Source organism: Ranitomeya variabilis, chromosome 2, assembly GCF_051348905.1.
Source record: "Ranitomeya variabilis isolate aRanVar5 chromosome 2, aRanVar5.hap1, whole genome shotgun sequence".
NCBI lineage: Eukaryota > Metazoa > Chordata > Amphibia > Anura > Dendrobatidae > Ranitomeya > Ranitomeya variabilis.
The window spans coordinates 49,234,325-49,260,384 of NC_135233.1; the positions used below are offsets into that span (position 1 = coordinate 49,234,325).

At 46.1% G+C, this 26,060-nt stretch overlaps 1 protein-coding gene across 1 annotated transcript in view; it reads right to left on the reverse strand.

Annotated features, from left to right (window-relative positions):
• The window catches only part of LRPPRC (leucine rich pentatricopeptide repeat containing), a 172,945-nt gene that overhangs the window by 31,733 nt on the left and 115,152 nt on the right, over nucleotides 1–26,060 (reverse strand). The window contains exon 26 of the mRNA XM_077282385.1: nucleotides 831–899. Coding sequence (XP_077138500.1) covers nucleotides 831–899 — 69 coding nt within the window. The remainder of the gene's footprint in view (nucleotides 1–830; nucleotides 900–26,060) is intronic.

Consider the following 26,060-nt stretch of genomic DNA (forward strand, 5'->3'; position numbering starts at 1 on the left):
CACGTGATCTCTGCAGCCAATCAGTGGCTGCTTCACACTGACATGCTTCAATAGTCTGCATGGGAGACTAGAAGCTGCCGTAATCTGATTGCCTCTGATACACATGGGCTATTATCAGATCGCCTGTATATAGCAGAATTGGTCACTTGCTATGAGCGCCGACCACCAGGCGGCGCTCAAAGCAATCCGGCAATGACAACCATAGAGGTCTGCTGGAGACCTCTGGTTGTCATGCCGACCCATAGGTGACGTGATGGGGTCATCGATGGGCGAGATCTACGGCGCGCTTGCCGGAAGCGTGCATTAAATGCCGCTGTCAGAGACTGACAGCGGCATTTGACTAGTTAACAGCCATGGGTGGATCGTGATTCCACCCACGGCTGTTAGAGGCACATGTCAGCTGTTCAAAACAGACGTGTGTCGGGAAACATGTGGGCTCAGGGCCTGGAGCCCACATCAAAGGGAGGGAGTCCGGCATTGGTGTATTATTACACCCGATGTCAGAAAGGGGTTAAAAGTACGGTATGTAAAAATAGTGGTACTTTTTTTAAAAAAAAAAAAAAAATGTTACTGGAGGATGCTTGCATCTCGACCGACTTACAATAGTGCTCACCTTAAAGTAACGTTCACACGTTCAGTATTTGGTCAGTATTTTACCTCAGTATTTGTAAGCCAAAACCAGGAGTGGAACAATCAGAGGAAAAGTATAATAGAAACACGTCAGCACTTCTGTATTTATCACCTGCTACTGGTTTTGGCTTACAAATACTGAGGTAAAAAACTCACCAAATACTGTACATGGCATTAAAATTGTCAATATATCACATTACCCGATTCGTTCTGATGCACCGATCAGCAAACCAGCTCATCTTGCCTGGGTGTGCCCTCAAGCCGGGGGTCTAAAGCAGAGGGGAAAAAAATAATCTCACCTAATGTACTGCTTTCACATAACGAAGTCATAAGAGGGAACTCTGAGAAAGGTTTATTATTGAAATGATTATTTTTTCTTATATGACCATCCATAGAGGAAAACCATAGTTTTAAAGGAAACACGTGATCACAAAATGTTGAATAGATCTTTTTTTTGTTAGTGTGTGTGTATACACTGTGTGTGTGTATATAGTGTGTATATAGTGTGTGTGTGTGTGTGTGTGTGTGTGTGTGTGTGTGTGTGTGTGTGTGTGTGTGTGTGTGTGTGTATTTATTGATTTTTCATTTTATTTTAAATATTTTTTTACACATTTCTTAGTTTTTTTAATATCACTATCTTTACTTAGGGTAAGTTCACACAGGGCGTTTTGCTGCGTTTTTTTATGCTAATTTTCAGCTGCTTCTTACAATACCAGCAAAGCCTGAGATTTCAGAAAACTCATGCACACACATTGGTTTTTTGTGTGATCAGTATTTTGTGCTTCGCTTCGGTTTTTGAACATAGAGCATGTCACTTTTCAGCGTTTTTCACCCATTGATTTGAAAGGGTGTTGAAAAAAAACACAGCAAAAACACAGGTATCATTATTTGCTGTGTTTTTGCTTCTGAAAACTCAACGACATTAGCATGGACAAAGAGAAAAAAAAAAAGCACCCAAACCTGCGTTTTTGACGCAGCTTCTTTCCTGCCAAGAAGATCAGGTTTTGCAGAAAAAAAAAGCAGCAAAAACGCCCAGTGTGAACGTTCCCTTAAAGTGAACCTATAAGCACAATTTTGCTAAGTAAACTTCAGGCTGCTGTTAAACAGATTAAAATGATACCTGAGCTGAATAAATCAGTCTTGTGGTTCTTGTGTAAACAGTGTTAGAAGTTTTCAGTTAATGATATGCTCGTGCTCCGGGGCGGGACTGTAGGCAGAGTCTTACCTTCCTTCTCTAAGCCAGAGAAACCAAGGAAAGACCTGCCCCACAGGCCCCGAAGCAATAACAAGTTCCTCATCACAGAGACACACAGACTGTTTGTGCTTTGGGGCGACCTGTGGACAGGTCTTTCTAATAGCCACCGACCACACAAACAAATGGACAACTTACGGATGCAACACAGACGCCTATTTTCTTGAATAGGCGAGGACATGCTTTTGCGTTATAGAACAGCGAAAATGAAAATGGCTCTTTAGAATATAACATTTTGCCCATTAATTGCATCTAATTTATTACAGAGGCCTCAGAGACTACAACAAATTGTAGAACGACCCATACGTCGGACGACATCAATTCGAAGACGTCTCGAGAGTTTTGACCTAGCAGAAAAGGCACCGGAGGGTGACCGGCGGCAAATACAATTACGCTGTAAAAGTTGGTCTCACTTCATGCTAATCCTGCTCCCGAAGAGACAGGAGTTACATTCACTGACAACTTTCAATATCATCGCAGATTCAAATGCCAATGATCTAAAGAGCCGCAAAGCCGCACAACTTAATATACTAAATCTCCCTCTTGTTCCCGGCTGATTGAAAAAGGCTGTCATTGCAAGGACAAACGACGAGGACGCCAGATATCCTTGCATTTCATTTTGATATTGAGAACTGTTGCGCTCGGACAGGGTCTCAATCATCAAAAGAACATCTAGGTCAGATTAACTAAATCTCCTTGGCTTGCACAGCAGTCCATATTTGTAGCTTATCTCTTACATCTGAGTGAATTACAAACATCCGAGCCCGGCTGCCAGGCTGCATGAGAAGCAATCTCTTCAGTTCTGCGCTATACTTATCTAACTTAAGAGTCAAGCTCACCTCTACAAAAAAAAAAAAATCTACCCAGGAAAATTGCGTAGCTATCAGAAATGTATATATGCAGACATCGCGATGAATACAATGAAATATTGAAGGAACATCAGCACAGAGGAAGAGAACCTTCCTTTTTTTATGGTGGTAATTTGGGTTTTTGTCTATCATGGTGGACACAGAACCTGCTGACTGCAGCCGAAAGGTTTCTTGCCTTCCACTGGCCTTCCCAAAGCTTAATTTCTACGGACTAGAGGGATTCTTCAAAAAAAACCCACAAAAAGGGTTCAAGTGCTCCATCTATAAGATTAGAGCAAAAATAAACTTGGCACTCAAATGATATCTATAAGATATCGGACTAGAGAGAAGCTTTTAAGAGTGTCTAAACACATAAAAGGCAGCAGAATTCTCAACATGCTGGAGCCCTATACACAAAGCTGCCCACACACAATATACATTGTACAGTCATGCCCAAAAATGTTGGCACCCTTGAAATTGTTCCAGAAAATGAAGTAGTTCTCCCAAAAAATGAATGCAATTACATGTTTTGTTATGCACAATTCAAGGCAAATTGGACATAATTTCACACTAAACCCCAAATATGAGCAGGACAAAATTCTTGGCACCTTTCCAAAATTGTGGATAAACAACTTTGTTTAATTGATGTGATGCACGTACAAACTCACCTGTGGCAAGTAACAGGTGTGGGAAATATGAAAATCAAACCGGAAACAAGATAAAAAAGGGGAGAAGTTGACTCAATCTCTGCATTGAGTTTATGTGCCACACTAAGCCTGGAGAACAGAATGAGAAGAGAACTGTCTGACGAGTTGAGAACTAAAATTGTTGAAAAATAGGGATTTTTGTGTACTCACCGTAAAATCCTTTTCTCTGAGCCACTCATTGGGGGGCACAGGACCGTGGGTGTATGCTGCTGCCACTAGGAGGCTGACACTAAGTAAATACAAAAAAGGTTAGCTCCTCCTCTGCAGTATACACAGCCCACTGGCTCCTGATAATACCAGTTTAGTGACAAAACAGTAGGAGATTAACAAAAATTTTAACCGTAGGTATAACATGTCAAAACTATAACGCTCATCATAGGCAACAAGCCAAAAGAAGGGTGGGAGCTGTGTCCCCCCCATTGAGTGGCTCGAAGAAAAGGATTTTACGGTGAGTACACAAAAATCCCTATTTCTCCATCGCAACACAGGGGGACACAGGTCCGTGGGACATCCCAAAGCAGTCCCTGGGTGGCAAATATCAACATAACAGTGTAAACTCACGGCGCCTGCTGCCTAAAGGTGAGCTACCGCTGCCTGCAGAATACGTCAACCCAGGCTTGCATCTGCAGATGCCTGAGTATAGACATTATAATGCTTTGAGAAATTGTGCAGGCTAGACCAGGTCACAGCTTTGCAAACTTGCTCTGCAGACGCTTGATTCCGAATGGCCCAGGAAGCACCCATTGACGGAGTGGAGTGTGCCCTGATGCCCGCTGGGATAGGCTTGCCTCTGAGGCGATAAGCCTCTTGAATAGTCCACCGAATCCATCTGGCGATTATCGACTTAGAAGCGGCCAGTCCCTTCCGGTGTCCTGCCGGGAGCACAAACAGAGCTTCCGTCTGTCGAAAAGGTGCCGTCCTAGACACATACTTTCTGAGAGACCTTACAAGATCCAGTGAGTGAAGAGCCTTCTCCACGTGGTGCGCCGGGACAACACGAAGGAAGTACGATATCCTCGTTAAGGTGGAAGGAAGGCACCACCTTTGGAAGAAAGGTAGGAGACGGTCTAAGGACCACCTTGTCTTGGTGGATTGTAAGAAACGGCATCCAACAGGAGAGGGCAGCCAATTCTGAGACTCGTCTGATCGAAGTAATAGCTACTAGAAAAGCCACCTTCCATGAGAGGAGAGAAAGATGTCCTGCAACGGCTCAAAGGGAGATTCCTGCAGGACGCCTAGGACCAGATTAAGGTCCCAAGCCTCTAGAGGTGCTCTATAGGGAGGCACCACGTGGGAGACTTTCTGAAAGAACGTTCTCACCTGGGGTTTTGAAGCAATTTTGCGCTGGAAAAGGACTGACAAGGCCGAGAACTGCCCCGGGAACTCTGCGATAGCCCCAAGTCCAGACCGGATTGAAGGAATTCCAAGATGGTAGGGATGTTGAAAACCAACAGAGGGAGACCTCTACTTCTGCACCATTCAAAGAAGGTCTTCCAGGTCCGATGATAGATGTGCAATGACACCGGCTTTCGGGCATTGATCAAGGTGGAAACTACTTCGCGGGAAAAACCTGCTTGAGTCAGAACCCAGGATTCAATGGCCAGGCCGTCAAACACAGGGCTCCTGAGTTCTGGTGGTAAATCAGACCCTGAGAAAGCAGATATGGATGATCTGGTAGTCGCCAAGGAACATCTGCGATGAGTTGGACCAGCTCTACGTACCACGCCCGGCAAGGCCAATCCGGAGCAATGAGAATCACCGGCACGCCCTCCGTCCTGATCTTCCTGATGACTCTCGGAAGCAAGGGCAGGGGAGGAAAACAGATAAGGAAGACGAAACTGACTCCAAGGATGAACCAGCGCGTCGTCCCGATTGCTCTCGGGTCCCGAGACCGGGCCATAAACTGAGGTACCTTGGCATTGAACCAGGAAGTCTACGTCCGGAGTACCCCAACGAAGGCAGATCTGTTGGAAAATGTCCTGATGGAGAGACCACTCTCCTGAGGCAAGACCTTGATGGCTGAGAAAGTCCGCTGCCCAATTTTCCACTCCAGGAATGTGAATGGCCGATATGACCGAGTGGTTGCTTTCGGCCCAGCGAAGGATGTGCTCTACCTCGCGCATAGCAGCCCTGCTGTGGGTGCCCCCCTGATGATTTATATAAGCCACAGCTGTGGCATTGTCCGACTGGATACGGATGGGGCGGCCTGCTAGGAGATGATAGAACCGCCTCAGGGACAGCCAAATCGCACGAATCTCCAGGATATTGATTGGTGATCAACCAGCCCAGCCAAGAAACAGTATCCAAGGAAATGTGGACGCACTCCTCGCAGGCTTGGAAGGATGGACCTTTGACCAGTAGGTCGTCTAGGTAGGGGAGCACGACTAGACCCTGAGCGTGTAGAATGGCCAAGACCGCTGCCATGACCTTTGTGAAAACTCTGGGGGCGGTGGCGAGGCCGAAAGGTAAGGCCGTGAACTGAAAATGTTCCCCACGGACAGTGAATCGAAGGAACCTTTGGTGAGGTGGGAAGATCGGGATGTGAAGATACGCATCCCGAATGTCGATGGAGGCTAAGAACTCGCCCTGCTCCATTGAGGCGATGACGGAATGGAGGGACTCCATCCTGAAATGTCAGACCTTGACAAATCTGTTGGCTGTAGGTCCAGGATGGGCCTGACTGTTCCTTCTTGGAGACCATGAACAGATTTGAATAAAAGCCTTGGAACCTTTCGTCCTCTGGGACAGAGACAATGACCCCTTCTCGGCAGAGTGACTCGATGGCCTGGGAAAAAGCCCAGCTTCGGCAGGCCGGGAAGCAAAAAAAACAGGTTGGGGGGGTGAGGAATATTCGATCTTGTATCCGGAGGACACCAGATCCCTGACCCACGACTGCAAGCCAGGTATGATGAAACAAGAGAAGGCGTCCGCCTACTCTGCTGGTGTCGTCCGGACGAGATTGCGAGTCATTTAGTAGAAGATCTTTGGGGTTTGCATCCCCTGGACCTAAACTGCGTGGTGCAGCCCCTCCAGGAGTGGTTGGGCCTGTACGAGGCCTGTGGGCTTTTGTCTCTGATGGCGCGACGCCCCGAACCAGGGGAACTGGCCATGGAGGACCATCTGTAATTGCCACGAAAAGACCGAAAACGAGCCTGCGGATGTCGGCGGATCGGTTGTCTAAATCTCTGCTACGAAAGGGAAGTACTTTTCCCTCCAGTGGCGTCCGAAATCAGTTGGTGCAGCTTTTCACCAAATAAGTGTCCACTGAGATATGGAAGGGACGTTAGGGACCTTTTAGATGCAGAGTCCGCTCGCCAGTTTCTCAGTCTTAGTGCTCTTCTAATCGCCACAGCGTTTGAAGCTGTAAATGCAGAGCAATTAGCCGCGTCCAGGGAAGCGTTTACTAGGTAATTGCCAGCCAAAGAAATTTGGTTAGCTAGCTCCGCTATGTCAGAGGGGAGATCACTGTTCTGTAAGGCCTTATGCAGAGAATCTGCTCAAAAAGTCACTGCTTTGGCTACCCAGGTAGCAGCAAAAGAGGGAAAAAGTGAAGAGCCTGATGCCTCAAAAACTGAAAGGGTGAGGCTGTCAACCAGGGGATCCGTGCGATCTTTGATGGAAGATCCGACCGGCAAGGACAGAAGAGTTTTGGAGGACAAACGTGAAACAGGAGGATCCACTGGAGGGGATTCTGCCCATTGTTTGCGGAGGTCAGGCGAGAAAAGATATCTGGACTCCAGAGATCTCTGACCTGCAAAGCAGGGCTGAGTCGGTAAGCCACAGTTGCGACTCCGACTCCTGGATTTTATCAGGTTCCAACTCCGACTCCTTCGTAAATGGCCAATTCGTAACAATAAATTTACTGTTGTAAAATATTAACATCGTGCTTATTCAGTTTCTCACCATCATATAAGTAATCAGACCACTTAGAGCAAAAACTATATTTATTAGAATACAATTAGAATATAGCAAATAACTTTTATAAACTTTTCTAAACTCTTGTAAGTAAATATGCAATAAACACGGTTATGCAGTTAAGAAGAAATCTATAAATTTGTCCTCAGAAAAAGTATTGCCTCTGTCAGATCCTCCTTCATGGATGCCCTCAAATCTGATCTAATTATTTTGAGAGAAGGGAACAACCTCTCTAGACTAACTTGGGTTGGTGGCAAAGCAGTAACCACTCGGGCAATATCTCTGACAATGTCAGGATACAGAGGAATCGCTTGTTGCACTGTTATTTTTGATGAACGGTCAAATTTCTCAATTTCTTTTAGTGCACATGAAAAATTCTGCTGAAATGTACTGGCTGTGTTCTTTGATGGGGATGACTCTTCTTCTATGCGGGAACGCTTTGCACGGTCCTTGTGATCCAAATATTTTTCGAAATTAAATTCTTCATCAGTTGATGAGGGTGAAGATCTGGCAGGACGACCAAATTCTTCTTGTTCCTCCTGACTGTTCTGCAACCCTTTCATCCTTACTGCTATTTCAAACAGAGCTTCTTTTCCTTTAGTTAGCTGTTGATCATCTAGAAGAATCCGATGCATTGGGTCTACATAAACAGCTGCCAAAAGAATGTTATTTTGTAATAGTAGCTCCTCTCTCCGTTTCATTGATGCAGCAATGCCACTTGCAATTAACCCTCCTCTTTGGGACAGGCGAAACATCAGGTTCTTCCACTCCTTTAAGAAAATACCTGGAGTTAAGTCCTCTGCTTGTAATTTTTTAGTCACTGTAAATGGGTGCTCTAGCAATTTTTCCAGCTCAGTCACCTGATTTCACTGAATTTCATTTAGCGTCAGTTGAGGGTTAGCCATGTCTACAAGAAAGGTTTTCAGTTCAACCAAGCGCTGAATCATTAAGTACTGCCCCATCGTGTGGCTTGATCAATAATTGCCCCTTTTCCAGCACGTCTCTTCAAAATTGAGTTAACTTTAGGGGTTCTGGCAACAGTAACCAATTTTCTCACCTTGCCAATCAGTGCAGCAGCATGTCCTTCTTGCAGACTGTCTTATAGCCAGCTGTAGCGTATGCACTTCAGTTACAATACGGTGTTCCTCTATTTCAAACATTTCTGTGTCTGTGGACCCAGAATGTTCTTCTAGCTGCTGGTCACCATCATTACTCTCATTCAATAGCTTAATAGTACTTATCATATTTGAAGCATTGTCAGTTACGACAGAAAGAACTTGCTCTTTTTTAAGTTCATAGTCTTGCAGAACCTTTCCCACCAAGACCTGGAGAAACTCACTGGTGTGATGAGCTTTGGTGTCTTTTACTGCCAATGTCTTGGTAACTATTTCATTTTTGTCACTAACAAATCGGACATTGATGGCAAAATAGTTCACTCTGTGACGTGTGCAGGCATCCATTTTAAGAAACAGAAAGCGTCCCTTGAGTTTTTTTAAGTTCTTCCTTTTGTTTAAAAGCTTCTTCGATTACTAATTTTCTAATACTCTCTCCAGAGAAACACCAAGCTTGCGGGCCATTTCCCCATTCAGACACAAACGCTGGTCGTGAACATAATGAAATAGACACACTATCCTTTACAACAAGCTCTATGATCTGTTTTTTAAATGTATCTACTGTCATTGTCACAGTAACTTTGTCACTGACAAAATATCTTGCAACTGATGGCTGCAAAGTTCTCTGCTCCTTTGTTTGGCTGGAAGAGCTGGGCACTGGTTCATTGGTTTGGATGCAGTCTCTCATCCACTGCTTTCAGTACTTCTGGATGAAAGCGCTGTAAATGTCTCTTTAGATTAGAAGCTCTGGTAGGAGCATTTTTATCTTTGCCTGAATATGCACTGATCTTGGCTTCACAGCATTTGTTTTCGTCTGGATCATTTAACATACACTGCCAAACATAATGTTTTCTATCTTGAGTGATGGTGAAATGTTCAAATACAGCTGATTTAATGTGACACGTCTGACATTCTCAGGTTTTTAATTCTGCATTCACAATCCAAATGACAATTGTTTTTCCTAAAAACAATTGTACAAAATTATTGCCAGGTCGTACAACTGATATAGTGGTCAGTAATACTGTTATTCCTCATGTACTCACAGTTAACTGATGCAAAGTTTGTTGAAAGGATAATACTTCTTACAGTTTTCCTCTTCTGAGTAGCAGCTGTGAGATGCTTGGAAGACGCACACCTAGTAAACATCTAGTCTAGAGGAGGAGCTTTACTACTAAGAATTTGCAACACATTTTCACTTTCAGTTTCATACATTGTAAGTAGGAGGGTTGGGGTAGCATGAGGTTAACCAAGTATAAGATTAGATAAGGGCTTTGGAGAACAGTGACACACAAGAAGTAAAGGTACCTTCACACGAAACGACTTTGTAACGATATCGCTAGCGATCCGTGACGTTGCAGCGTCCTGGCTAGCGATATCGTTTAGTTTGACACGCAGCAGCGATCAGGATCCTGCTGTGATGTCGCTGGTCGCTGAATAAAGTTCAGAACTTTATTTGGTCGTCCGATCGCCGTGTATCGTTGTGTTTGAAAGCAAAAGCAACGATACCAGCGATGTTTTACACTGGTAACCAGGGTAAACATCGGGTTACCAAGCGCAGGGCCGCGCTTAGTAACCCGATATTTACCCTGGTTACCAGCGTAAAAGTAAAAAAAACAAACAGTACATACTCACCTGCGCGTCCCCCAGCGTCTGCTTCCTGACACTTACTGAGCGCCGGCCCTAAAGTGAAAGTGAAAGCACAGCGGTGACGTCACCGCTCTGCTGTTAGGGCCGGAGCTCAGTCAGTGTCAGGAAGCAGACGCCGGGGACGCGCATGTGAGTATGTACTGTTTGTTTTTTTTACTTTTACGCTGGTAACCAGGGTAAACATCGGGTTACCAAGCGCGGCCCTGCGCTTAGCAACCCGATGTTTACTCTGGTTACCCGGGGACCTCGGCATCGTTGGTCGCTGGAGAGCGGTCTGTGTGACAGCTCCCCAGCGATCAAACAGCGACGCTGCAGCGATCGGCATCGTTGTCGCTATCGCTGCAGCGTCGCTTCGTGTGAAGGTACCTTAAGAAATGTCTCTATCTCCAGCAGAACTGCTTATCACTGTTGTTCATAGTTTGATAGAACATATATAATATATTTGAGTAACATTTATAAAATTCATATGAAAGTTCAATTATGAAATATTAATAAAATTTTTTTTATAAAGCTGGAGTCGGTACATTTCTACCGACTCCGACCAAAACTAACTTCGACTCCACAGCCCTGCTGCAAAGCGTTTGTCCGGACGCTCCCTACGTCACTGAACTGTGTCATGGAACTCCGGGTGATTGGCTAACACCCTATGAGGACGCTTGGTCCTTTTGAAGGACACCAAATTATCCGTATGGGAGGTCACAGGTTCCTCGTCAACCTGCAGTGACTGGTTGATGGCCTCTATGAGACTATCTATAGTAGTCTGATAACCTGGCGACTCTAGATCAAGGGGTCCATCAGACTCAGGTTCAAAGTCCTGGTCGCTATAGGTGCCTGGAGAGGGACAGCAGGATGCAGAGCTAATGGACGCCGAGGCACCGGAAGACCTGGGGGACGAGCTATGAACACGCTTCCTAGATGCCCGCTTGTGTCTAGAATGAGAGAGGCCCCTGCAGGCCGATGATTCCCCTGCTGTAGGGGAATTTTCTTGGGCAGGCGGATTAGTGGTCCCGATCACTTTAGTCAAGGAAGCCATAGATTGTGAGAGTGACAAAGGCCACTCAGGGCTGGTCACCGTGGGCTCGGTCACGGTGGGGGGCCCCTGAGCGCATTTAGGATCACAAGCATGACAGAGTGGAGCAGTGTGCCAGCTTGGTAGCGCAGCCTGACAGGAGGTGCAAGAAGTGAAAAACACTGTATTTTAGAAATTTTTTGAGGCTTTAGGTAGAGACATGTTGAACCTTGTTAACCTCCAAAGGAGCTGCAGGGATGCTGCGGCTGAAAAAGAAAAATCAGCGGAGCATTTTGTGCGGCTAAAAATTAGCAGGGCACTTTATGTGCAGCTGCCTAAGTAGGCTATATGAAGTGGGGACCTGCGGTAGTGTGGCAGAGCACGTATCCAGGTCCTGTGCCCGTGTCCCAGGGGAGTGCCTGTTCCTGCTTCCTTTTGCGGCGTTAGGGAGGCAAAAGATGGCCGCCGAGATTAAAAGGGCGCTTCTCGCAGTGTGGGTGTGGCCTGCGGGGGTGACGCCGCTGTGGGCGGCGTTTTTCCGGCCTGCGGCCTAGCTAAGGACGAAGGCGATGACTAAATTAGTTGAGTCCAGCCGCCGATGCGCTCGGGAGCCCTGCCACCGCCAAAAAGACTCACCGCTGTGCTGGGGGTCCGGCGAAGTGCAGGGGGGACGGTGCAGGAACCTTCGATCCATCATTCCCTTTGCTGGGGAGGTGGAGAGGGACCGTCCATCTCCATGCAGCACCGCTGTTTAATCAGTGGTGGTGCAGAGGGGGGGGGCCATGGCAAGGGGGGGCCTCTGTATATCCTAAGGGTTCGATCCCCTAGGATTTCACAGGGTTGTGTCCGGCTGTGGCATCCCACGTCATAGGAGAGGGTACGGGGAGGTGACACTCGCCGTGCTCGCCTGTTGATGTTTGGGGGAGATCGGCCCCCTGAAAGGGTCCGTAGCCCCAGTCTTCCTCTTGCGCCAAAAAGGGTTTTAAAAAAAAAAATAAAGAAAGAAAATGTGGTCTGAATGACAGACCACAGTGTGCCTCCTACAGACACTAAGCTTAAACTAGTTCTATCAGGAGCCAGTGGGCGGTGTATACTGCAGAGGAGGAGCTAAACTTTTTTGCATTTACTTAGTGTCAGCCTGCTAGTGGCAGCAGCATACACCCACTGTCCTGTGTCGCCCAATGTGGCGATGGAGAAATGTCAACAATCTCAAGGTTACAAGTCCATCTCCAGAGATCCTGATGTTCCTTGTTCATGTTGCGCAAAATAATCAAAAAGTTTACAACCCATGGCACTGCAGCCAATTTCCCTGGACGGCAGAGATAAATCGACGAAAGGTTGCAATGCAGGATAGTACGGATGGTGGATGAGCAACGCCAATCAAGTTCCAAAGAAATTCAAGTTGTCCTGCAGGCTCAGGGTGCATCAGTGTCAGCACAAACTACCTACCCATCCACATTTAAATGAAATGAAAGAGTATGGCAGGACACCCAGGAGGACCTCACTGCTGACACAGTCATAAAAAAAGCTACACTGCTGTTTGCCAAAATGTATGCAAGACATGATCTTTCTCGGAAAGAGTCTTGTGGACAGATGAGACCAACATAGGAGCTCTTTGGTAAAGCACATCATTCTACCGTACATACTGATCAAATGGTTAATAAACCGCACAATGATCAAGAAGTGCTTGCAGTTATAAAATAATAAAAAATAAAACTTTATTTCAATTAAAATTAAAATAAATCACTAAAACAAGAATAATATGAGAATAAGAATAAAAAGGTGCCTCAAACCACCGAACAAAGGACAGCATAGAGCAGAATTTTTTACTATTTTTTTACTCTTAATATTATTATTCTTGTTTGTGTGATTTATTTCTATTTTAATTGAAATAAAGTTTAAAAAAAATTATTTTATATCTGTAAGCACTTTCTTGATCGTTGTGCAGTTTATTAACCATAGGATCAGTATGGTTTTCGATTATGCGAAGTGTTGCCCGCTCCCCGTGTGAGGAAAATGGGCTTGGGTAGTATGTTTAACATTACTATTTACTAAACATGGAATGAGGCCTACAAAAAAAAAAAAAAAACAATACCTACAGTCAAATATGTTGGAGGTTCAAAGATGTTTTGGGGTTGCTTTGTTGCCTCTGCACTGCGTGCTTTGACTGTCTGCAAGCCATCATGAAATCTGAAGATTAGCAAAGATCTTTGGCCGCAATGTAGTGATCAGTGTCAGAAATCTGGATTTGCGTTTTAGGTCATGGGTCTTCCAGCAGGACAATGACCCCAAATGCGCTTCAAAAAGCATCCAGAAATCGTTAGAAAGAAACAAAGCGCTGGAGAGTTCTGAAGTGGCAGCAATGAGTCCGAAACCTAATTCCCCAACAGATCTGAAGTAGTATGCAAAAGAGGAGTTGTCCAAAATTACAGTTGAGAGGTGTAAGAAGCTCATTGATGTTTATAGGAAGAGATTGATTGCAGTTATTTATTCCAATGAGTGTGCAACAAATATTAAGTTGACAGTTTCAATAATTTTGTCCTGCCCATTTTTTGGGTTTAAGTGTGAAATTATGTCCAATTTGCCTTTTTCCTTTTTTTCTGTTGTTCCAAAACACACAAAGGAAATAAATGTGTAATTACAATAATTTCATGGAAGAAATACTTAATTTTCTGAAACAATCTCAAAGGTGCCAGCACTTTTCGCTAAGACTCTAGATTAGTGATGAGCGAATATACTCGTTACTCGAGATTTCTCAAGCATGCTCGGGGGTCCTCAGAGTATTTTTTAGTGCTCAGAAATTTAGTTTTTATTGCCGCAGCTGAATGATTTACATCTGTTAGCCAGCATAAGTACATGTGGGGGTTGCCTGGTTCCTAGGGAATCCCCACATGTAGTCAAGCTGGCTAACAGATGTAAATCATTCAGCTGCGGCGAAGAAAACAATCTCCGAGCGCTAAAAAAATACTCGGATGACACCCGAGCGTGCTTGGGAAATCTCGAGAAACGAGTATATTTGCTCATCACTACTATAGATCTAATATCCCTGAAAGGCAGATTGCTGGGAAAAGAAGGAACAGGCATGTTGGATTTTAACATGCCCAATCTTTTTTCCCCACAAGAGAGAAGCTGCTGCTAAGCTGGAGCCAGAAGGGCTGTAAAACTAATAGTGAACACACAATTATATAAGTTAAAAAAAAAAGTTTTCACCCACTCCTGGTTTTGGCTTACAAATACTGATTATTATTATTATTATTTATTGTTATAGCGCCATTTTTTCCATGGCGCTTTACATGTGAGGAGGGGTATGCATAATAAAAACAAGTACAATATTCTTAAACAATACAAGTCATAACTGGTACAGGAGGAGAGAGGACCCTGCACGCGAAGGCTCACAATCTACAAGGGATGGGTGAGGATACAGTAGGTGAGGATAGAGCTGGTCATACAGCGGTTTGGTTGATCGGTGGTTACTGCAGGTTGTAGGCTTGTCGGAAGAGGTGGGTCTTCAGGTTCTTTTTGAAGGTTTCCATGGTAGGAGAGAGTCTGATGTGTTGTGGTAGAGGGTTCCAGAGTAGGGGTGATACGCGAGAGAAGTCTTGTATACGATTGTGGGAAGAGGAGATAAGAGGGGAGTAGAGAAGGAGATCTTGTGAGGATCGGAGGTTGCGTGTAAGTAAGTACCGGAAGATGAGGTCACAGATGTATGGAGGACACAGGTTGTGGATAGCTTTGTATGTCATGGTTAGGGTTTTGTACTGGAGTCTCTGGGCAATGGGGAGCCAGTGAAGGGATTGACAGAGGGGAGAGGCCGGGGAATAGGTGGATTAGTCAGGCAGCAGAGTTTAGAATAGATTGGAGGGGTGCGAGAGTGTTAGAGGGGAGGCCACAGAGCAGGAGGTTGCAGTAGTCAAGGTGAGATGATGAGGGCATGGACTAGAGTTTTTGCAGATTCTTAGTTGAGGATTGTACGGATTTGTGAAATATTTTTGAGTTGAAGTCGGCAGGAAGTGGAAAGGGCTTGGATATGTGGTTTGAAGGACAGATCAGCGTCAAGGATTACCCCGAGGCAGCGAGCTTTTGGGACTGGGGAGAGTGGGCAGCCATGCACTGTAATGGATAGGTTCGTTGGGGGGGTCGCGTGAGATGGGGGAAAGATGATGAATTCTGTTTTGTCCATGTTAAGTTTCAGAAATCTAGCGGAGAAGAAGGATGAAATAGTGGACAGACATTGAGGGATTCTGGTTAGTAGGGAGGTGATATCTGGTCCAGAGATGTAGATCTGTGTGTCATCAGCATAGAGGTGATACTGGAAGCCATGAGATTCTATGAGCTGTCCCAGGCCAAAGGTGTAAATGGAGAAGAGCAGGGGCCCAAGGACTGAACCTTGTGGGACTCCGACAGATAGGGGGCGAGGTGAGGAGGTGGTGTGTGAGTGGGAGACGCTGAATGTCCGGTCTGTTAGGTATGATGAGATCCAGGATAGGGCCAAGTCTGTGATGCCAAGGGATGAGAGGGTCTGTAATAATAGGGAATGGTCCACTGTGTCAAAGGCAGCCGACAGATCGAGGAGGACAGTAGTGTCGCTTGCTCGTGGCGGTTAAGAGGTCATTGGTGACCTTAGTTAGGGCAGTTTCAGTGGAATGGTGTGTGTTATGATCCTTAGTGGTTGAGGATCACGAATTACTCCAGCTAAGTAACAAACATAGGACAAGCTCTAGGGAGGTGGCAAACTGGACTGACTGCAATTCTGAACCTATCCAAACACACTAGAAGTAGCCGGTGAACGTGCCTAAAAATCCTAGACGTCTCGAGCCAGCCTGAGGAACTAACTACCCCTAGAGAGAAAGAAAGACCTCTCTTGCCTCCAGAGAAATAATCCCCAAAGATATAGAAGCCCCCAACAAATAATAACGGTGAGGTAAGAGGAAGGCACATACACAGGGGTGAAAACAAATGAGGCCCACTAATACTAGATAGCAGAAAATAGTAAAGGGGTCTGTGCGGTCAGTAAAAAACCCTTACAAAATATCCACACAGATTTCAAGAACCCCCGCACCAACTAACGGTGTGGGGGGAGAAACTCAGTCCCCTAGAGCAACCAGCAAGCGAGGAGATCACATCTTAGCAAGCTGGACAAGAAACATGATGAATGCTGATAATCAAAAAATGAACGGACAAAAACTTAGCTTGTCTTGGAGAGGCTGGGAGCAAGGTAATCACAAGGAATCTGAAGAGCACTGAATACATTGATAGCAGGCAAGGAACTGAGTATCCAGGTGAGCTAAATAGGAAACCAACCAAGGATAACGAACCAGCTGATGCAGCCAACCTGCAGAAAGACAACACTACACAGTACCGCTTGTGACCACTAGAGGGAGCCTAAAAATAGAGTTCACAACAGTACCCCCCCCTTGAGGAGGGGTCACCGAACCCTCATCAAGACCCCCAGGGCGATCAGGATGAGCCGCGTGGAAGGCACGAACCAAATCGGCCGCATGAACATCAGAGGCGACAACCCAGGAATTATCCTCCTGACCATAGCCCTTCCACTTCACCAAATACTGAAGCCTCCGTCTAGAGACACGAGAATCCAAAATCTTCTCCACCACGTACTCCAATTCTCCCTCGACCAGCACCGGAGCAGGAGGCTCAACAGAAGGAACCACAGGTACCACATAGCTCCACAACAAACACCTATGGAACACATTATGAATGGCAAACGATGCTGGGAGATCCAAACGAAAAGACACCGGGTTAAGGATTTCCAAGATCTTATAAGGACCGATGAAGCGAGGCTTGAATTTAGGAGAGGAGACCTTCATAGGAACATACCGAGAAGACAGCCACACCAAATCCCCAACACGAAGTCGGGGACCCACACCGCGGCGGCGGTTGGCAAAGCGCTGAGCCTTCTCCTGTGACAACCTCAAATTGTCCACCACATGGTTCCAAATCTGCTGCAACCTATCCACCACAGAATCCACCCCAGGACAGTCAGAAGACTCAACCTGACCCGAGGAAAAACGAGGAAGGAAACCAGAATTGCAGAAAAAAGGCAAAACCAAAGTAGCAGAACTAGCCCGATTATTAAGGGCAAACTCGGCCAATGGCAAAAAAGTCACCCAATCATCCTGATCAGCAGAAACAAAACATCTCAAATAAGTTTCCAACGTCTGATTATTTCGCTCGGTTTGGCCATTAGTCTGAGGATGGAAGGCCGACGAAAAAGATAAATCAATGCCCATCTTAGCACAAAAAGTCCGCCAAAACCTGGACACAAACTGGGATCCTCTATCAGACACAATATTTTCAGGAATGCCGTGCAAGCGAACCACATTCTGAAAAAATAGAGGAACCAAATCGGAGGAGGAAGGCAACTTAGGCAAGGGCACCAAATGGACCATCTTGGAAAAACGATCACACACCACCCAGATGACAGACATTTTCTGAGATACTGGAAGATCCGAAATAAAATCCATGGAAATGTGCGTCCAAGGCCTTTTCGGGACAGGCAAAGGCAAAAGCAAACCGCTGGCACGAGAACAGCAAGGCTTAGCCCGAGCACAAATCCCACAAGACAGCACAAAGGAACGCACATCCCGCGACAAGGAAGGCCACCAGAAGGACCTAGCCACCAAATCTCTGGTACCAAAAATCCCAGGATGACCCGCCAACACCGAAGAATGAACCTCGGAAATAACTCTGCTGGTCCATCTATCCGGGACAAACAGTCTCTCTGGTGGACAACGGTCAGGTCTATCCGCCTGAAATTTCTGCAGCACTCGTCGCAAATCTGGGGAAATGGCAGACAAAATCACTCCCCCTCTGAGAATACCAGCCGGCTCAGAAACTCCCGGAGAGTCAGGCACAAAACTCCTAGAAAGTGCATCAGCCTTCACGTTCTTCGAACCAGGCAGGTATGAGACCACGAAGTTGAAACGGGAGAAAAACAGCGACCAACGAGCCTGTCTAGGATTCAGGCGCTTGGCAGATTCGAGGTAAATCAGGTTTTTGTGATCAGTCAAGACCACCACACGATGTTTAGCTCCTTCGAGCCAATGTCGCCACTCCTCAAATGCCCACTTCATAGCCAACAACTCCCGATTACCAACATCATAATTCCGCTCGGCAGGCGAAAACTTTCTTGAAAAGAAAGCACATGGCTTCATCACAGAGCCATCAGAGCTTCTCTGCGACAAAACAGCCCCTGCTCCAATCTCAGAAGCATCAACCTCGACCTGGAAGGGGAGAGAGACATCTGGTTGACATAAGACTGGAGCTGAAGAAAACCGGTGCTTCAGTTCCCGAAAGGCCTCCACGGCCGCAGGAGACCAATTAGTCACATCAGAACCCTTCTTGGTCAAATCCATCAAAGGTTTAACCACGCTAGAAAAATTAGCGCTGAAACGACGGTAAAAATTAGCAAAACCCAAGAACTTCTGAAGACTCTTAACAGACGTAGGCTGAGTCCAGTCATGAATAGCCTGGACCTTGACTGGGTCCATCTCCACAGTAGGAGAAAAAATAAAACCCAAAAAGGAGACCTTCTGTACTCCGAAGAGGCATTTTGAGCCCTTCACAAATAAAGCATTAGCACGCAGGACCTGAAACACCATCCTGACCTGCTTCACATGGGACTCCCAATCATCAGAAAAGACCAAAATGTCATCCAGATAAACAATCATAAATTTATCCAGATATTCTCGGAAGATGTCATGCATGAAGGACTGAAACACAGAAGGAGCATTAGAGAGTCCAAAAGGCATCACTAAGTACTCAAAATGGCCTTCGGGCGTATTAAATGCTGTTTTCCATTCATCTCCCTGCTTAATGCGCACAAGGTTATACGCACCACGGAGATCTATCTTAGTGAACCAACTGGCCCCCTTAATCCGAGCAAACAAATCAGACAATAGTGGCAAAGGATACTGAAATTTGACTGTGATTTTATTCAGAAGACGATAATCTATACAAGGTCTCAAAGAACCGTCCTTCTTGGCCACAAAAAAAAATCCTGCACCAAGAGGGGAAGAGGATGGGCGAATATGTCCCTTCTCCAAAGACTCCTTTATATAACTCCGCATCGCGGCATGCTCTGGTATAGACAAATTAAAAAGTCGTCCCTTAGGGAATTTACTACCAGGAATTAAATTTATAGCACAGTCACAATCCCTATGAGGGGGCAGGGCACTGGACCTGGGCTCATCAAATACATCCTGGTAGTCAGATAAAAATTCAGGGACCTCAGAAGGAGTGGAAGCAGCAATAGACACCAACGGAGTATCGCCATGAATTCCCTGACAACCCCAACTTGACACAGACATAGCTTTCCAATCTAAAACTGGATTATGAGCCTGCAGCCATGGCAGACCCAAAACGACAACATCATGCAAATTATGCAGAACAAGAAAGCGAATCACCTCCTGATGTACGGGAGTCATGCACATGGTCATTTGCGTCCAATACTGAGGCTTATTCTCAGCCAATGGCGTAGCATCAACTCCCCTCAGAGGAATAGGAAATTCCAAAGGCTCCAGGACAAAACCACAGCGCCTGGCAAACGACAAATCCATCAGATTCAGGGCAGCACCCGAATCCACAAAGGCCATAACCGAGTAGGATGACAAAGAACAAATCAAAGTAACAGACAAAATAAATTTAGGCTGTATAGTACCAATGGTGACAGGTTTAGCAATTTTTTTTAAACGTTTAGAGCATGCTGAGGTAACATGAGTAGAATCACCACAGTAAAAGCACAACCCATTTTGACGTCTATGACTTTGTCGGTCAATTCTGGTCAGAGTTCGGTCACATTGCATAGACTCAGGTCTCTGTTCAGAAAATACCGCCAAAGGATGAGCAGATTTGCGCTCCCGCAAACGCCAATCAACCTGAATGGCTAAAGCCATAGAATCACTCAGACTTGTAGGGGTGGGAAACCCCACCATAACATTCTTAAGGCCTCAGAAAGACCTTCTCTGAAATTTGCAGCCAGGGCACACTCATTCCATTGAGTAAGCACCGACCATTTCCGAAATTTTTGACAATACACCTCTGCTTCATCCTGACCTTGAGAGATAGCCAGCAACGCTTTTTCTGCCTGATTCTCAAGATTAGGCTCCTCATAAAGCAGTCCAAGAGCCAGAAAAAATGCATCTACATTAAACAATGCAGGATCTCCTGGCGCCAGAGAGAAAGCCCAATCTTGAGGGTCGCCACGCAACAAGGAGATAACAATTTTAACTTGCTGAGCGGAATCACCAGAGGAACGAGGTCTCAGAGACAGAAATAACTTACAATTATTCTTAAAATTCTGAAACCTAGATCTATCTCCAGAAAACAACTCAGGAATGGGTATCTTTGGTTCTGACAAAGGGCTATGAATAACAAAATCCTGAATACTTTGCACCCATGCAGCAAGATGATCCACATTAGAAGCCAGAGTCTGAACATTCATGTCTGCAGCTGAGCTCAAAACCACCCAGAGTTCAAGGGGATGAAAGAAGCTAAACAGACTGCAGCAAAGGAAAAGCGGGAGGAAAAAAAAAAAAAAAATGTACTCAGGTCTTTTTATCCCACTTCTGCGATGCATTAAACACTTTTATGGCCTGCTATACTGTGATGATCCTTAGTGGTTGAGGATCACAAATTACTCCAGCTAAGTAACAAACATAGGACAAGCTCTAGGGAGGTGGCAAACTGGACTGACCGCAAATCTGAACCTATCCAAACACACTAGAAGTAGCCGGTGAACGTGCCTAAAAATCCTAGACGTCTCGAGCCAGCCTGAGGAACTAACTACCCCTAGAGAGAAAGAAAGACCTCTCTTGCCTCCAGAGAAATAATCCCCAAAGATATAGAAGCCCCCAACAAATAATAACGGTGAGGTAAGAGGAAGGCACATACACAGGGGTGAAAACAGATTCAGCAAATGAGGCCCACTAATACTAGATAGCAGAAAATAGTAAAGGGGTCTGTGCGGTCAGCAAAAAACCCTTACAAAATATCCACACAGATTTCAAGAACCCCCGCACCAACTAACGGTGTGGGGGGAGAAACTCAATCCCCTAGAGCAACCAGCAAGCGAGGAGATCACATCTTAGCAAGCTGGACAAGAAACATGATGAATGCTGATAATCAAAAAATGAACGGACAAAAACTTAGCTTGTCTTGGAGAGGCTGGGAGCAAGGTAATCACAAGGAATCTGAAGAGCACTGAATACATTGATAGCAGGTAAGGAACTGAGTATCCAGGTGAGCTAAATAGGAAACCAACCAAGGATAACGAACCAGCTGATGCAGCCAACCTGCAGAAAGACAACACTACACAGTACCGCTTGTGACCACTAGAGGGAGCCTAAAAATAGAGTTCACAACAGGTGTGACTGGAAGCCAGATTGTAAGCGGTCAAAGAGGGAGCAAGAAGAGAGATGGGAGGACAGTTCAAGGTAGACGTGTTGTTCCAGTAGTTTGGAGGCATAAGGGAGAAGTGATATAGGGCGATAGCTAGATACAGAGGATGGGTCAAGAGAGGGCTTTTTGAGGATAGGTGTGATTGAGGCATGTTTAAAGTTCGAGGGGAAAACACCAGTTAGTGATAGGTTGAAGAGATGGGTTAGGGTTGGGATGAAGACTTTGGTGAGGGTGTGGGATGGGAGCGGGTCAAGTGCACAGGTGGTAAGATGCGATCTTGAGAGTAGAGTGGAGAGTTGATCTTCTGTAATGGTGGAGAAATTGGATTTGAAGGTGGAGGACTGGGAAGTCAGGAGGAAGGGCTCTGGGAGTTGTTGACCAAAACTGTCTCTGATGTTATCTATCTGATGTTACTGATGTAAAGTACTGAACGTGTGAACGTGGCCTACTTCTCTTTCTCTAAGCACAGCCAAGGAAATAAAAAAAATCAACGCTGATATACTAATTTCCTGTGAATTCTACACAAGTAATCAAGGATTACCCCAATGGGTGACAATGGGGGGTCTCTCGAGCGGATCCATGGCAGCTCAAACGGTACAAATCAGGTGGTCAGACATTTCCCCAGGAGAAAGACACATTAGATATAGAAGCAGAGTGTGAACACATCCTTATGGATTAAACTGTAACTTCAGTCCACTCTTACTATTCCTGAGCCCTTCCAGCAGACCACATGGGGGATGTAGGTACGACCAGGGCTGTGGAGTCGGAGCCCATTGTGGTGGAGTCATGGAAATTGAGGAGTTGGAGGCTTAGCTTACCGACTCCACAGCCCTGGGTACTACTGCGTAAGCGAAGAGGGGACCTTGAGGGACGGTGGTATTTAAGTTCAGAACTGAAAATTTGACCCACGTGAAGTAAAGCCCAAGTATGGCTGCTCAAACCATGGCTGCTTAAAGGAACGAAAGCGTATTAATATGAAATAATGACATTTTCTTCATCAGCCCCTTTAAACAATTTGCTCCGCTCCCTTCTGCGCCCGTTCCTGCCATCATAAAGAACTGACTTTGTATTGAAAAAAAAAAATCATTACTGTAAATATAACGGCTTGTAACAATAGGAAAGAAACAAAATACACTCAATAGCATTAGCATAAGAACAAAGGGGATAACAAAGCGCAGAAAGCCTCCATTCTCACTTGACACCTTCCTCCAAACAACTGTTTTTTAAACATGTCACCTTATCAATCACATGGATTATTACCGATTGTGAGTGCCAGGCGCAGTCAGTCAATCACCGAGCAAATGGTAAGACTTGCAATTCATCAGCTCCCCCACTTCAATATGCTTTTCCCTGCTGAATCCATAACTTACATACAATTAAAGCACTGCAGGAAACCTAGGGCTAAAATTGTAGGATCCTAAGTGCAGGAATTTTACCCTTGTAATCCAAAATTAAAAATTCTTGCACCGTCACAAAGAAAAGTGCAGAGTAAAATAAGGCAGCAAGTGTTCATCGGGGCCGCAGAGAGGTTATAAAAGTGTCGATGGATTTGGGTTTTCATCTCAAAGACCTGCAAGAAAATATACACACACAAATAATAATTACACACACACCCATGCACACAAATATACACACACATACTGTGACTATATATACACACACACACACACATCCACACCTACAGTTGTGGAGAAAAGAATTGACACCCCTACAAATCTGTCAGATAATACTCAGTTTCTTCCTGAAAATTATTGCAAACACAAATTCTTTGGTATTATTATCTTCATTTAATTTGTCTTAAATGAAAAAACACAAAAAGAATTGTCCTAAAGCCAAATGGGATATAATTCCACACCAAACATAAAAAAAGGGGTGGACAAAAGTATTGGCACGTTTCGAAAACTCATGTGATGCTTCTCTAATTTGTGTAATTAACAGCACCTGCAACTTACCTGTGGCACCTAACAGGTGTTGGCAATAACTAAATCACACTTGCAGCCAGTTGACATGGATTACAGTTGACTCAACCTCTGTCCTGTGTCCTTCTGTGTACCACATTGAGCATGGAGAAAAGAAAGAAGACCAAAGAACTGTCTGAGGACTTGAGACACCAAATTGTGAGGAAGCATGAGCAATCTCAAGGCTACAAGTCCATCTCCAAAGACCTGAATGTTCCTGTGTCTACCGTGCACAAGTGTCATCAAGAAGTTTAAAGCCCATGGCACTGTGGCTAACCTCCCTAGATGTGGACGGAAAAGAAAAATTGACAAGAGCTTTCAACGCAAGATTGTGCGGATGTTGGATAAAGAACCTCGACTAACATCCAAACAAGTTCAAGCTGCCCTGCAGTCCGAGGGTACAACAGTGTCAACCCGTACTATCCGTCGGCGTCTGAATGAAAAGGGACTGTATGGTAGGAGACCCAGGAAGACCCCACTTCTTACCCCGAGACATAAAAAAGCCAGGCTGGAGTTTGCCAAAACTTACTTGAAAAAGCCTAAAACGTTTTGGATGAATGTTCTCTGGTCAGAGGAGACAAAAGTAGAGCTTTTTGGGCAAAGGCATCAACATAGAGTTTATAGGAAAAAAAAAAAGAGGCATTCAAAGAAAAGAACACTGTCCCTACAGTCAAACATGGCAGAGGTTCCCTGATGTTTTGGGGTTGCTTTGCTCCCTCTGGCACTGGACTGCTTGACCGTGTGCATGGTATTAAGAAGTCTGAAGACTACCAACAAATTTTGCAGCATAGTGTAGGGCCCAGCGTGAGAAAGCTGGGTCTCCCTCAGAGGTCATGGGTCTTCCAGCAGAACAATGACCTAAAACACACTTCAAAAAGCACTAGAAAATGGTTTGAGAGAAAGCACTGGAGACTTCTAAGGTGACCAGCAATAAGTCCAGACCTGAATCCCATAGAACACCTGTGGAGAGATCTAAAAATGGCAGTTGGCACCCTTCAAATATCAGGGACCTGGAGCAGTTTGCCAAAGAAGAATGGTCTAAAATTCCAGCAGAGCATTGTAAGAAACTCATTGATGGTTACCGGAAGCGGTTGGTCGCAGTTATTTTGGCTAAAGGTTGTGCAACCAAATATTAGGCTGAGGGTGCCAATACTTTTGTCTGGCCCATTTTTGGAGTTTTTTGTGAACTGATCAATGTTTTGCTTTTTGCTTCATTCTCTTTTGTGTTTTTTCATTTAAGACAAATTAAATGAAGATAATACCAAAGAATTTGTGATTGCAATCATTTTCAGGAAGAAACTGAGTATTATCTGACAGAATTGCAGGGGTGTCAATACTTTTGGCCACAACTGTATATGCCAAATTGCACACATTTACATTATTTAACAAAAGATATTTTGAAAGCCCACCAAATTTCAGCAGGACAGAAGGCCTTATGTGCAAGGACATCTTTGAATGATGCAGCAAGCGGTAAAAAGACGGGTGGCACCAGCACAAGGAGCAGGTGCCATCTTTGTCAGAGTCAACAGTGCATGCAGTAGGTCACCACAAAATGTGAACACAAAGAAAGCAGTGAGCCCGTACTTTTTTGTGGTTCCGTTTTTCAATCAAAGCAGACGCAGTCAGTACTCAGAATAGGGAGCAATCCATCTTTGACCCCGATACCCAGGCACCGCTCTCCACGCCCCCATACCCAGGCACCGCTCTCAGCGCCCCGACACCCAGGCACCGCTCTCAGCGCCCCGACACCCAGGCACCGCTCTCAGCGCCCCGACACCCAGGCACCGCTCTCAGCGCCCCGACACCCAGGCAACGCTCTCAGCGCCCCGACACCCAGGCAACGCTCTCAGCGCCCCGACACCCAGGCAACGCTCTCAGCGCCCCGACACCCAGGCAACGCTCTCAGCGCCCCGACACCCAGGCAACGCTCTCAGCGCCCCGACACCCAGGCAACGCTCTCAGCGCCCCGACACCCAGGCAACGCTCTCAGCGCCCCGACACCCAGGCAACGCTCTCAGCGCCCCGACACCCAGGCAACGCTCTCAGCGCCCCGACACCCAGGCAACGCTCTCAGCGCCCCGACACCCAGGCAACGCTCTCAGCGCCCCGACACCCAGGCAACGCTCTCAGCGCCCCGACACCCAGGCAACGCTCTCAGCGCCCCGACACCCAGGCAACGCTCTCAGCGCCCCGACACCCAGGCAACGCTCTCAGCGCCCCGACACCCAGGCAACGCTCTCAGCGCCCCGACACCCAGGCAACGCTCTCAGCGCCCCGACACCCAGGCAACGCTCTCAGCGCCCCGACACCCAGGCACTACTGTCAGCACGCCGATACCCAGGCACCTCTCTTAGCGCCCCGATACCCAGGCAACGCTCTCAGCGCCCCGATACCCAGGCACTACTGTCAGCACCCCGATACCCAGGCACCTCTCTTAGCGCCCCGATACCCAGGCACCTCTCTTAGCGCCCCGATACCCAGGCGCCTCTCAGCGCCCTGATACCCAGGCAACGCTCTTAGCGCTCCGATACCCAGGCAACGTTCTCAGCGCCCCGATACCCAGGCA